Source organism: Ranitomeya imitator, chromosome 2 (assembly GCF_032444005.1).
Source record: "Ranitomeya imitator isolate aRanImi1 chromosome 2, aRanImi1.pri, whole genome shotgun sequence".
Classification (NCBI taxonomy): Eukaryota; Metazoa; Chordata; class Amphibia; order Anura; family Dendrobatidae; genus Ranitomeya; species Ranitomeya imitator.
In genome coordinates, this window is record NC_091283.1 from 276268843 (window position 1) to 276280622 (window position 11780).

General features: G+C 42.5%; 2 protein-coding genes across 3 annotated transcripts in view; both read right to left on the bottom strand.

The window, feature by feature from the left end:
- Positions 1–780: 780 nt before the first annotated feature.
- Positions 781–6511, bottom strand: LOC138666404 (gastrula zinc finger protein XlCGF17.1-like). The gene is made up of 3 exons (XM_069754630.1): positions 6469–6511; positions 1525–1628; positions 781–1287 (listed from the first exon to the last, which is right to left on the bottom strand). The coding sequence occupies exons 1-3, from the start codon at positions 6509–6511 to the stop codon at positions 781–783; spliced, it is 654 nt and encodes a 217-aa protein (XP_069610731.1).
- A 3325-nt stretch (positions 6512–9836) lies between these two features.
- The window catches only part of LOC138666925 (oocyte zinc finger protein XlCOF6-like), a 61871-nt gene continuing 59927 nt past the window's right edge, over positions 9837–11780 (bottom strand). For both annotated transcript variants that reach the window (XM_069755114.1, XM_069755115.1), the window contains exon 7: positions 9837–11780. This exon is cut by the window's right edge and continues 844 nt beyond it. In XM_069755114.1, the coding sequence (XP_069611215.1) occupies positions 11069–11780 (712 nt within the window). In that variant the 3' untranslated portion in view covers positions 9837–11068.

Sequence of the window (11780 nt, forward strand, 5' to 3'; positions counted from 1 at the left end):
TGAATGAAATAAACAAGATTAAAACAGGAATATTACTATGGTGATCACAGATATAATTTGGCTTAGCAAAGGAGAGCACTGCGATTGGGAACGTTCAGTGAACGGGATCGAACATACGCTGATATATATCTTTCTGCATGAACCCAGATCATAACTAGCCTTGACCTTTTATCAGCACCTAAGTTACACCCAGACACCCCTCCTTGATGACATCACGTGGGCCGGGTGGTGGGATATTCTCAGCCCTTCAGGATTTTATAAAATTCCAAACATTAATAATACTTTCACTCCTGAAGACCGCAGAAGTTCAAGGTTGCTGCTATGTTTTTAGCGCGATTTTACCCTTCCATATAGATAGTAAACATGACATGGCTGGAGTCACCGATCTGACCACTACTGATTTGGGGCTTAAACGCAGGTATTGCTTTATGGATTTTAATGTTTTCTATAGCAATGTCTTATAGTAAAAAATACTATGGTTAGTTGTAAAGTAATTTCCCTTTCTCATTTAATTATACTACTGTCTGTTATATCTCTTTGTACAATTTGTCAATAACATATATTGTTTTTCCCCATCTGAGAGCAGGGCTTGTGTGATGTAACAACCTCACGTGAGCCTCCGGAATGCGAGTCTCGACACCACTGAAACGGCGTCGGCAGGGAAGACGAGATGAGTTTTTTTATTTTAATGAGGCCAATCATGAGGAATCACAAGGGGTTGTTGTCGGTTAAATCATTTCCAACATTCTGAACATAAAAAAGCTTCTCCCCTGTGTGAGTTCACTGATGTGTATCAAGATTTGATTTAGCTACAAAAGATTTCCCACATTCTAAACATACAAATGGTTTCACCCCTGTGCGAGTTCTTTGGTGTCTATCAAGATGCTCTTTCCAGTTAAAACATTTCCCACATTCTGAACATGAAAAAGGCTTCTCTCCTGTGTGAGTTCTCTGATGTTTGATAAGGTGTGATGTATCGGTAAAACATTTCTCACATTCTGAACATGAAAATGACTTCTTCCTTGTGTGAGTTCTCTGGTGAATAACCAGATTATATTTCTTGCTAAAACATTTCCCACATTCTGAACATGAAAATTGCTTCTCCCCTATGTGAGTTCTCTGATGTTTGATAAAGTGTGATATATTGGTAAAACATTCCCCACATTCTGAACGTGAAAATGACTTCTCCCCTGTATGACTTCTCTGGTGAATAACCAGATTGTATTTCTTGCTAAAACATTTCCCACATTCTGAACATGAAAATGGCTTCTCCCCTGTGTGAGTTCTCTGGTGATCAACCAGATTTTATTTCTTGTTAAAACATTTCCCACACTTGGAACAATAATAGTTATTCTCTACTGTGTGAATTGTTTGATGTTTAAGAAAAGATTTATCAAAAGGAAAACTATTTCCATATTCTAAACCTAAAAATGAATTTTTTGCTTTGTGAGCAGTCAGTTTTTTAATGCTTATTTTGTGACTTTGATTCTCCTTAGTAGTCTATAATGAATCAGAAGACAGGACCTGTTTGAAAGAATCAGATGAGAGATCATCGCTGTGAAGGGATGATGTTATATCTGGAGTAATTTTAGTCACTTTAATTGTATCCTGTGGAATCTCAAGATCATCTGATGTAAAAATTGAAGATGTTATCAGTCCCTATGATCTCCTGGTACAGTCATCTGCCTAGAACAAATTCAATTATTAATTTTGAATAAAATATCCTTGACTTATATTTTTGAACATTTCTACTTAAACTGTCTGTAAAAATATCAAGTTATTATTATTTATCTATATAGCACCATCAAGTTATGTAAAAATATTGATTTACCAAGATAACGACAGCTCACAGACCAATAGAAAACCTCCTAAGATGCACGATTAGATCGTGGTGCTCAACTGTTTGTTCACTCTACTTCCCAAATATCAAATAAAAAGCCACCAAACTAAATTGTAGGCAAAAATAATACCAATAAAAACTCTAGCCATCTGAAATAAAAACCCACTCAGGTCCTTCATCTTTCAGTGGAAAACAGGTTTCTACATTATTAATGGCTCAAATTCTTTTGAAAAGCAACATGGCTTCTATAAACCAATCTAGCATTATCAGCTCTGCCGAAAGGTGGGAGATACAAGCTTGTTCTCCTCAGTTCAGTCCACTGTAGTGATGGGCGAGCACTAAAATGCTCGGGTGCTCGACCTGAGCAACGAGCCCAATGTACAGTACAGACCAAAAGTTTGGACACGCCTTCTCATTTAAAGATTTTTCTGTATTTTCATGACTATGAAAATTGTACATTCACACTGAAGGCATTAAAACTATGAATTAACACATGTGGAATTATATACTTAACAAAAAGTGTGAAACAACTGAAATTATGTCTTATATTCTAGGTTCTTCAAAGTAGCCACTTTTTGCTTTGATGACTGCTTTGCACACTCTTGGCATTCTCTTGATGAACTTCAAGAGGTAGTCACCGGGAATGGTCTTCCAACAATCTTGAAGGAGTTCACAGAGATGCTTAGCACTTGTTGGCCCTTTTGCCTTCACTCTGCGGTCCAGCTCACCCCAAACCATCTCGATTGGGTTCAGGTCTGGTGACTGTGGAGGCCAGGTCATCTGGCGTAGCACCCCATCACTCTCCTTCTTTGTCAAATAGCCCTTACACAGCCTGAAGGTGTGTTTGGGGTCATTGTCCTGTGGAAAAATTAAATGATGGTCCAGCTAAACGCAAACCGGATGGAATAGCATGCCGCTGCAAGATGCTGTGGTAGCCATGCTGGTTCAGTATGCCTTCAATTTTGAATAAATCTCCAAGAGTGTCACCAGCAAAGCACCCCCATACCATCACACCTGTTCCTCCATGCTTCACGATGGGAGCCAGGCATGTAGAGTCCATCCATTCACTTTCTCAACGTCGCAGAAAGACACGGTGGTTGGAACTAAAGATCTCCAATTTGGACTCGTCAGACCAAAGCACAGATTTCCACTGGTCTAATGTCCATTCCTTGTGTTTTTTAGCCCAAACAAGTGTCTTCTGCTTGTTGCCTGTCCTTAGCAGTGGTTTCCTAGCAGCTATTTTACCATGAAGGCCTGCTGCACAAATTCTCCTCTTAACAGTTGTTGTAGAGATGTGTCCGCTGCTAGAACTCTGTGTGGCATTGCCTTGGTCTCTAATCTGAGCTGCTGTTAACCTGCGATTTCTGAGGCTGGTGACTCGGATAAACTTATCCTCAGAAGCAGAGGTGACTCCTGGTCTTCCTTTCCTGGGGCGGTCCTCATGAGAGCCAGTTTCTTTGCAGCGCTTGATGGTTTTTGCCACTGCACTTGGGGACATTTTCAAAGTTTTCCCAATTTTTCGGACTGACTGACCTTCATTTCTTAAAGGGACGATGGCCACTCGTTTTTCTTTACTCAGCTGCTTTTTTCTGGCCATAATACAAATTCTAACAGTCTATTCAGTAGGACTACCAGCTGTGTATCCACCAGACTTCTGCACAACACAACTGATGGTCCCAACACCATTTATAAGGCAAGAAATCCCACTTATTAAACCTGACAGGGCACACCTGTGAAGTGAAAACATTCCCGGTGACTACCTCTTGAAGCTCATCAAGAGAATAATAATCTAATAATAATAATAATAATCTTTATTATAGAGAATTCTTATTATAGAGAATGCCAAGAGTGTGCAAAGCAGTCATCAAAGCAAAAGGTGGCTACTTTGAAGAACCTAGAATATAAGACATAATTTCAGTTGTTTCACACTTTTTTGTTAAGTATATAATTCCACATGTGTTAATTCATAGTTTTGATGCCTTCAGTGTGAATGTACAATTTTCATAGTCATGAAAATACAGAAAAATCTTTAAATGAGAAGGTGTGTCCAAACTTTTGGCCTACAGTGTTGTTACTGCATCCGGCAAACGGAAATGGGCACTGTATGTATGTACCTTTAAGGTGCAGCCGGCCCGGGTGCATCATGGTCCTGACGTCACACGCACACGCTTCTTGCACTTCCTCATTCCGGTGCAGAGAAGCTTGCGGTGTGCCACATGTGGGAGGTCGGCAGATGTGCAGGCGGAGGCGGCGGGCAGACCAGATGGCAGGCAGAGGCAGCGGGTGGACGCGAACCGGACGAGTAGGCAGAGGTGGCGGACCAGAGGAGCTGATAGACCTACTGATAGGGAATTTAGTTAATGAGTCCCAATGGGAACAGTGTCGATAATGTCTGTAAAGTGCTGTGGAAGTAATGGAGCTATATAACTGAGTATAATAAATACATACATAAAACTAAATAAATATAGGAATGTTATCAGTCATTGTACAGGAGGAGGTGAACTGTAACATGACATACTATGAATTGTGGCTGCTGTCTTATATACTGAATACAGAGGTGTTAGCAATCACTGTAATCCTGTCTGTGAGTCTAGGATACTTGTTTTTTTTTTTTCATTTCCCTTGGATCACTATGGTGGATGGAAACCTAGGTGTCTATCCTGACTGTGGCCACTGTTGAGGGTATAACTTCTGTCCATAAATGCAGTATGTAGCCTTAGATCTGTAATACAGAGTCACAGATTACCTCCCAGGTCACCAAAACCCCTCAGTGTATATGAGAAAGGCGCTGCTGCCTCATTGCTTAAAAATTCTTTTGGTCAAACAAAAGCTGATGGCTATGTATATGATATGGTGCTAATGCGTGTTTGGTGAGGGTGTGGTGCAGAAGTGGAGTTTTTCCAAGAAAGGGCTGAGGGACTGTGGAACGTTCGCGTGTTGGAGGGAGAACTTGGGGTGGAGCCTAGGTGGAGTCTCAAGGGGGCCCTGAAAATTTTGCCAGTATGGGACCCCAAAATTCCTAGTAGCAGCTCTGCTTTTGTGAGTGGTGGTGTAAGGTCAGTGAAACACCTGAAGTTGAATGTCTGGCTCATAGCCTAATATCATGCAAAGGCCTTCTGATGGTTGGGGAGGCACTGTTTTAGGCTTAGTCTGTGATGTCCAATTTAAATTAACAGAATGGATTATCGTGGAATCAGTGGTGCAGCCATTTCTCCATAGTGTCCCAGGAGCTGTTTTTCAACACGACACCAGGCTGCATATTACTTCATAGTGCTTCAGTGAGCAAGCGGCATGACCTAAACATGCTATCATGACCTGCTACATGTCCCATTAAGGTCTTCTGGGATGATATTTATCTGCAATAGCAAAGGAAGTTGATAGCTTGATGATTTGCCAAATACACTGCTCAAAAATAAAGGGAACACTAAAATCCCACCTCCTAGATATCACTGAATGAAATATTCCAGTTGTAAATCTTTATTGATTACATTGTGGAATGTGTTGAGAAAAAAACTAAAAATTATCAACGTAAATCACAACTAATATCCCACGGAGGTCTGGAGTTGGAATGATGCTAAAATCAAAGTGGAAAATGAAGTTACAGGCTGATCCAACCTCAGTGGAAATGCCTCAAGACAAGGAAAGGATGCTCAGTAGTGTGTGTGGCCTCCACATGCCTGTATGATCTCCCTAGAATGCCCAGGCATGCTTCTGATGAGGCGGCGGATGGTCTCCTGAAGGATCTCCTCCCAGACCTGGACTAAAGCATCCGCCAACTCCTGGACAGTCTGTGGTGCAATGTGACATTGGTGGATGGTGCGAGAAATGATGTCCCAGATGTGTTCAGTTGGATTCAGGTCTAGGGAACGGGCGGGCCAGTCCATAGCTTCAATGCCTTCATCTTGCAGGAACTGCTGACACATTCCAGCCACATGAGATCTGACATTGTCCTGCAGTAGGAGGAACCAGGGCCAACCGCACCAGCATATGGTCTCACAAGGGGTCTGAGGATCTCAATTCGGTACCTAATGACAGTCAGGCTACCTCTGGCGAGCACATTTAGGGCTGTGCGGCCCTCCAAAGAAATGCCACCCCACACAATTACTGACTGACTGCCAAACCGATCATGCTGAAGGATGTTGCAGGCAGCAGATCGCTCTCCACGGCGTCTCCAGACTCTGTCACGTCTGTTACATGTGCTCAGTGTGAACCTGCTTTCATCTGTGAAGAGCACAGTGGCGAATTTGCCAATCCTGGTGTTCTGTGGCAAATGACCACATTTGATTAAACCTGACAGGGCAGGCACACCTGTGAAGTGAAAACCATTCCCGGTGACTACCTCTTGAAGCTCATCTGTACTGTACGTCTATGGGAAACTCGAGCATTTTTCAGGTGACTTTCCCTGGCGATCTTTAGAGGGACTAGAAATTGCAGAAATCAATGGGAACAGTGCTCAAATGACATGGGAACGTCATGGGGAAGACCCCTGGAAGCATTTCTGACTCACAGGTCACTGCTGTGAACAATGTTGCCAGAGTCTTAAGCCACTTTTACAGACTCACTGTAACAACCCTGCTAGCATCACTGCATGGCCTCCCATCCCCCACCTGCATTACAGTCAAACTCACTTCTTTGGGCCTTGTTGTGACTTCTTTCTGCTGCCAGCTCCATGCTGTGTGCCTCATGTCTGCTGTTTGCTCTGTGCACATAGGGGGGCGGCGCCGACAACTCCTGTGTCTTATTGAGACTGCGTTCACCTTGCTAAGGTGTCCCCAGCCAATTGCCATGAGGCTTCCTGTATTTAAGAGATCCCCACCCATTGGTGGGGGCCTGTGCAACTTACTCTCTCAGTCAGTTCTTAGCTGCTGAGGTGCCAGACCCTGTCTCTTTTACTCTCGAGTCTGCCACCCAGGGGGGCGTTGTACCCTGGTCTGTGTCCTGTGTAGCCACCCAGTGGGGCTTAGTACCCTGGCCTATGTCCTTGTGTAGCCACCCAGCGGGGCTTCATACCCTGGCCTATGTCCGCCACCCAGAGGGGCGTCGTACCGTGGCTTGTGTCCATGTCTCTGTGCCTTGTCTCGTTCCTGACTGTCAGTCTAGTCCTGTTCCTGTGTTCGTTTATATCCCTGTCTTGGTTTGCATTCTCTGCTGTGCGTACTCTGTATCTAGCTTTGCTCTGCTCTGCACTCTGTATCTTGCTTTGCTCTGCTGTCAGCTCTGCACTCTGTGGCTCCGCTCCTTGCGGTTCTACCTTGCTCCGCTTCTTGCGTCTCTGCACTTGTCTCTGCCTCCTGCATCTCTGCTCTTGGCTCCGCCTCCTGCTCTTGGCTCCGCCTCCTGCATTTCTGTTCTTGGCTCTAACTCCTGTGCTTCCGCTTTGCATCCGCTCTTGTGGTCTTTCTCTACCTATTCATAAGTCCTCCTGTCTGAGCTGGTTCTTACCTGTTTTACATACCTGCCTGCAGACCGGTCCCTACTGGTTCTTCCAGTGTACCAGCCTTGTCCTGCTAGAGCCAGCCGTACCTGCCTGCCAACCAACCAGAGAGCCAGCTGTGTCTGCCTGCCAGTGTCTCTGTTGTACCAGTCTGCCTATGTTCCATTCCCCAGTGGGATCAACAGTCACAGACAGACACCACCCTGGAGTGGTACCTGATAGCTTCCTGCCGCACAAGTCCAGCGAATACCATCGAAGCTACTTAGTTACGCCCCTTCCAGGGTAGTCTGGTCTGTGGTCCATGGGGCCACGCCCCCACGCCAACCAGTCTAGGGCGCGAGCGTGACACTCACAATAAACGTACAAAACTAAACCAAAAATTTTCCTTGGAAATGTGTTAAGACACATCCTTTCCAAGGTAATGACTTATATAGAGGTCAAAATAACCAAAAACAACAAAGGCTCCACCACCCCTTGGGCTATGTTCACACGTAGCGTTTTTGAACTTTAGCATTGCTTTCAACCAAGACAAATACATTCACTTGGAAATGTCATTTTAACATTTTGCAACCTTAGCTGGCCATGTGGTGTGTGACACATCAGACACATCCTGTTTCATTTAAGAAGGAGGGACTATGACAGTCACAAAGCCAATTTTTATAGGGCAATCAGGTGGCCTTTACTATTCTTAGAGATCAATCAGCCGGCTATGCTTTGTTGTTCCCATTATTAAACAGTGGGTCTCTTATACTGTTATTGCCTATGCAGTGAGTGGCAGAGCTTCCAAAAATTAGGACGCATCCCAATACCCCTTTGATGAGACATACAAGAGGGCCTCATGAAAAAAATGTTCCCATTATTAGGAAGTGGGTCTCCCATACTGTATCACGGACCACGGTCATCCTGGTGATCTGGTGGTGGAGGATGAGGATAAGGAGGAGTACAACAGCAAGTAGCCAAAATCAAGAAGCGTATACCCATGTGTGGGTGTGAAGAAGTGCATTGGAATAGACCTCCCCCCAAAAAAAAGACAATGGATTTGAGTTTATGTTACGCTGCTATCATTCAGTGCTGTTGAGAAGTCCGGCCTAATCCAGCCCTTGTTCATTTTTATAAGAGTCGGCCTGGGGAGACTCTGCGAATGAATAAACATGTGTACTAAAGATGATTGGATTCACCTTGTCATTGTCCTGGGCATAAGTTGTAATTGTCCTTTAAGTACATTTGTCTTAAAATCCCATCCTACAAGTTGTCCTCGCTTCATCGGTCCCTTTGAAGTAATCAAACAAATTAATGTCGTGTCCTACAAATTGAAGTGGTCAGCCTCCTTACTGATACCCAATTCCTTCCTTGCATACAGCCAGAGGCCAAGCATTCTAAGTCCCTTCTTCAAGGATGTCTTCCAGATGTCTAAACATTATTTCTAGGATCCATAGTGGAGATTTCTCTAGTTTAAGATTTTCAGTGATCAAAAAAGTGTATAAACCCATACGTGGCGGAGACCATAAACGTAAACTATTTAATACAGAATCCTTTTGGATATTTATGCTAGAAACCAGATGGGTTGAATTTAATACAAGATATTATTCTTCAATATTAATAATATTTTTATATGCAAATGGGTTTGTCATTACATGTTATGCTTTGCTTAATAATTCATTTGTATTTCTATTTTGTACAAGCACTTTTTTATTTTTGTATGGCATTCGATATTCACTAATTGGATACCACACATGTGTATGGCAACGCCTATCACTTGACTTTCAGTTACTTAACTGCCTAATTGTTCAGACAGCAAGTAGACCATGAGTAAGACTTTTGGCAAAACGCGTAGGTCTGAAACCTCCTTGTTGCACTGTCATATTGCCATCAAGTTTGTCTGGAGCATATTTTATATGGCTAATTAAAAGATAAGTTTTACAAACAATGTACAAGCTTTCTCGCTGAATTTTTCCCACTTTTGGTGTTCATGCTGCAGCTACTCTGGCTTATTTCTTGCAAAGTATTCCATGCTCTATACCATGAAAGGTGAGTGGACTTTTTTGTTTCTTTGCACTGCCTCCAGTCTATAAGACGCACTCACTTATTAGCAAGATCTTTTTCCTGCTAAAAGTGTGTGTGTCAAAGATCACACCAAGGGGGGTCATGCTGAACCCCACCACTGCCACCGTCAAGAAATGAATAGGAGAGATCACACAGAATCTCACCACAACCACGAATTGTCAAAGATCACCGCCTCGGAGGTTGCGCAGTTAGCTTTTTGTCAAGAACAGCGCTCTGCTGCTCCTATCTTCCGAACAATTACGCGATTGACGGACGATTAACAGAGCAGGCCTCAGTTTCCACTAATAGGACAGTTATTGGGAAAATAACAATTGTAGGTTATATACACTCCTGATTTCAATGTATGGACTGTATATATACCCCGGGTACGGTCACTGCTAACTCCATGCTAAACCAAGAACTACTTGCTGCCACCAACAGTTATTTATACAGGCTGACTGGATGCCTAATTTCTGGTAGCATATGGCTTCAGGGTGCGGCTTACAGAATAAAAGAAACTGAACTATAAAATTTTATGTTTAATCCAGAACAATAGGCAGTGTTTATAAAAAAAAATATACAAAAGATTTTACAAAGGGGACAAATAATACAGTATATGCAGTGAATAAAATAAACAGGATTAAAGCAGGAAGCTTACTATGGTGAACACAGAGATGATTTGGCTTAGGGAAGGAGAGCACTTTGATTGGGAACGTCCAGTGAATGGGATCGTGCATATACCGATATATATTTTTCTGCATGAACCCAGATCTTATTTAACCTTGACCTTTTATCAGCACCTAAGTTACACCCAGACACCCCTCCTTGATGACCCCACGTGGGCCGGGTTGTGGGATGTTCCCAGCCCTTCAGGATTTTATATAATTCCCAACAATAACAATAACGTCACTGCTGAAGACCGCAGAAGTTCAAGATCACCACTATGCTTTTTATCGCGATTTTACTCTTCCATATAGATAGTAAACATGACATGGCTGGTGTCAGCGATCTGACCACTACTGATTTGGGGCTTATAGGCAGACATTGCTTTATGGATTTAAAGTTTTCTATAACAATGCCTTATAGTCAAAAACTATGGTAAGCTGTAAAGTAATTTCCGTTTCTTATTTAATTATATGACTGTCTGTTATATCTTTTTGTACAATGTGTCAATAACATATTGTTTCTCCCCTTCTGAGTTATTTTTGAAGGTCAATAATATATGATTTTCCAGTAATTAATTTTTATAGGTATGATAATAAATGATGATGCATTCCCGGAGTTCATGTGAGGTTGTTACATCATGTGAAATCTGCCCCCAATCAGCACTGGTGTCACCATCCCCACCTTTGGACAAATCAGACATCACAAAGTCAGAGAACAGCTGCAACCCTGGCTTCCAGCTGATATTCAATACATCCAAAGGGGGATGGGGGCAGTAAAGTTGGCACTGATTGGGAGCAATGCTCGTTTGATGCAACAACCTCACGGGAGCCTCGGAAATGCGAGTCCCGAAACCACTGGAATGGCACCGGCACGGAAGCAGAGATGAATGTTTTTATTTTAACGAGGCCAAGCATGGGGAATGACAAGGGGTTGTTGTTGGTTAAATAATTTCCAACATAATGACATGAAAAAAGCTTCTCCCCTGTGTGACTGCTCTGATGTTTATTAAGAGTTGATTTTCAAGCAAAACAGTTCCCACATTAAGAATATAAAAAAGGATTCCTGCTAAGAGACTTTTCTGGTCATTAAGATGATTTCTTCACAAAACCTTTCCCATATTCTGAACATGAAAATAGCTTCTTCCCTGTGTGACTTCTCTGATGTGTGATAAGACTTGATTTACTTGCATAATATTTCTCACATTGTGAACATGAAAAAGGCTTCTCCCCTGTGTGAGTTCTTTGATGTTTGGCAAGCCTTGATTTCCCTGTAAAACATTTCCCACATTCTGAACATGAAAATAGCTTTTCCCCTGTGTGACTTCTCTGATGTGCATTAAGACTTGATTTCCTTGTAAAATATTTCCCACATTCTGAACATGAAAAAGGCTTCTCCCCTGTGTGACTTGTCTGATGTTTGACAAGAGTTGATTTCTCTGCAAAACATTTCCCACATTCTGAACATGAAAAAGGCTTCTCCCCTGTGTGAGTTCTCAGATGTGCTTTAAGATGTGATGTATTTGTAAAACATTTCCCACATTCTGAACATGAAAATAGCTTCTCCCCTGTGTGACTTCTCTGATGTACAGTTAGCATTGATTTCCTTGTAAAATATTTCTCACATTGTGAACATGAATAATGCTTCTCTGTGTGACTTGTCTGATGTTTGACAAGAGTTGATTTCTCTGCAAAACATTTCCCACATTCTGAACATGAAAAAGGCTTCTCCCTTGTGTGAGTTTTCTGATGTTTGACAAGAGTTGATTTATCTGCAAAACATTTCCCACATTCTGAACAT

Coding starts and splice junctions, on each gene's coding strand:
- LOC138666404 (XM_069754630.1), bottom strand. CDS start 6,511: ATGGAGCTGGCAGCAGAAAGAAGTCACAACAAGGCCCAAAGAA. Junction 1,629..6,468: donor TCACAACAAGGCCCAAAGAA/GTGAGTTTGACT, acceptor TTTTTACATCAG/ATGATCTTGAGATTCCACAG. Junction 1,288..1,524: donor CATCTGATTCTTTCAAACAG/GTCCTGTCTTCT, acceptor GTTGATCACCAG/AGAACTCACACAGGGGAGAA.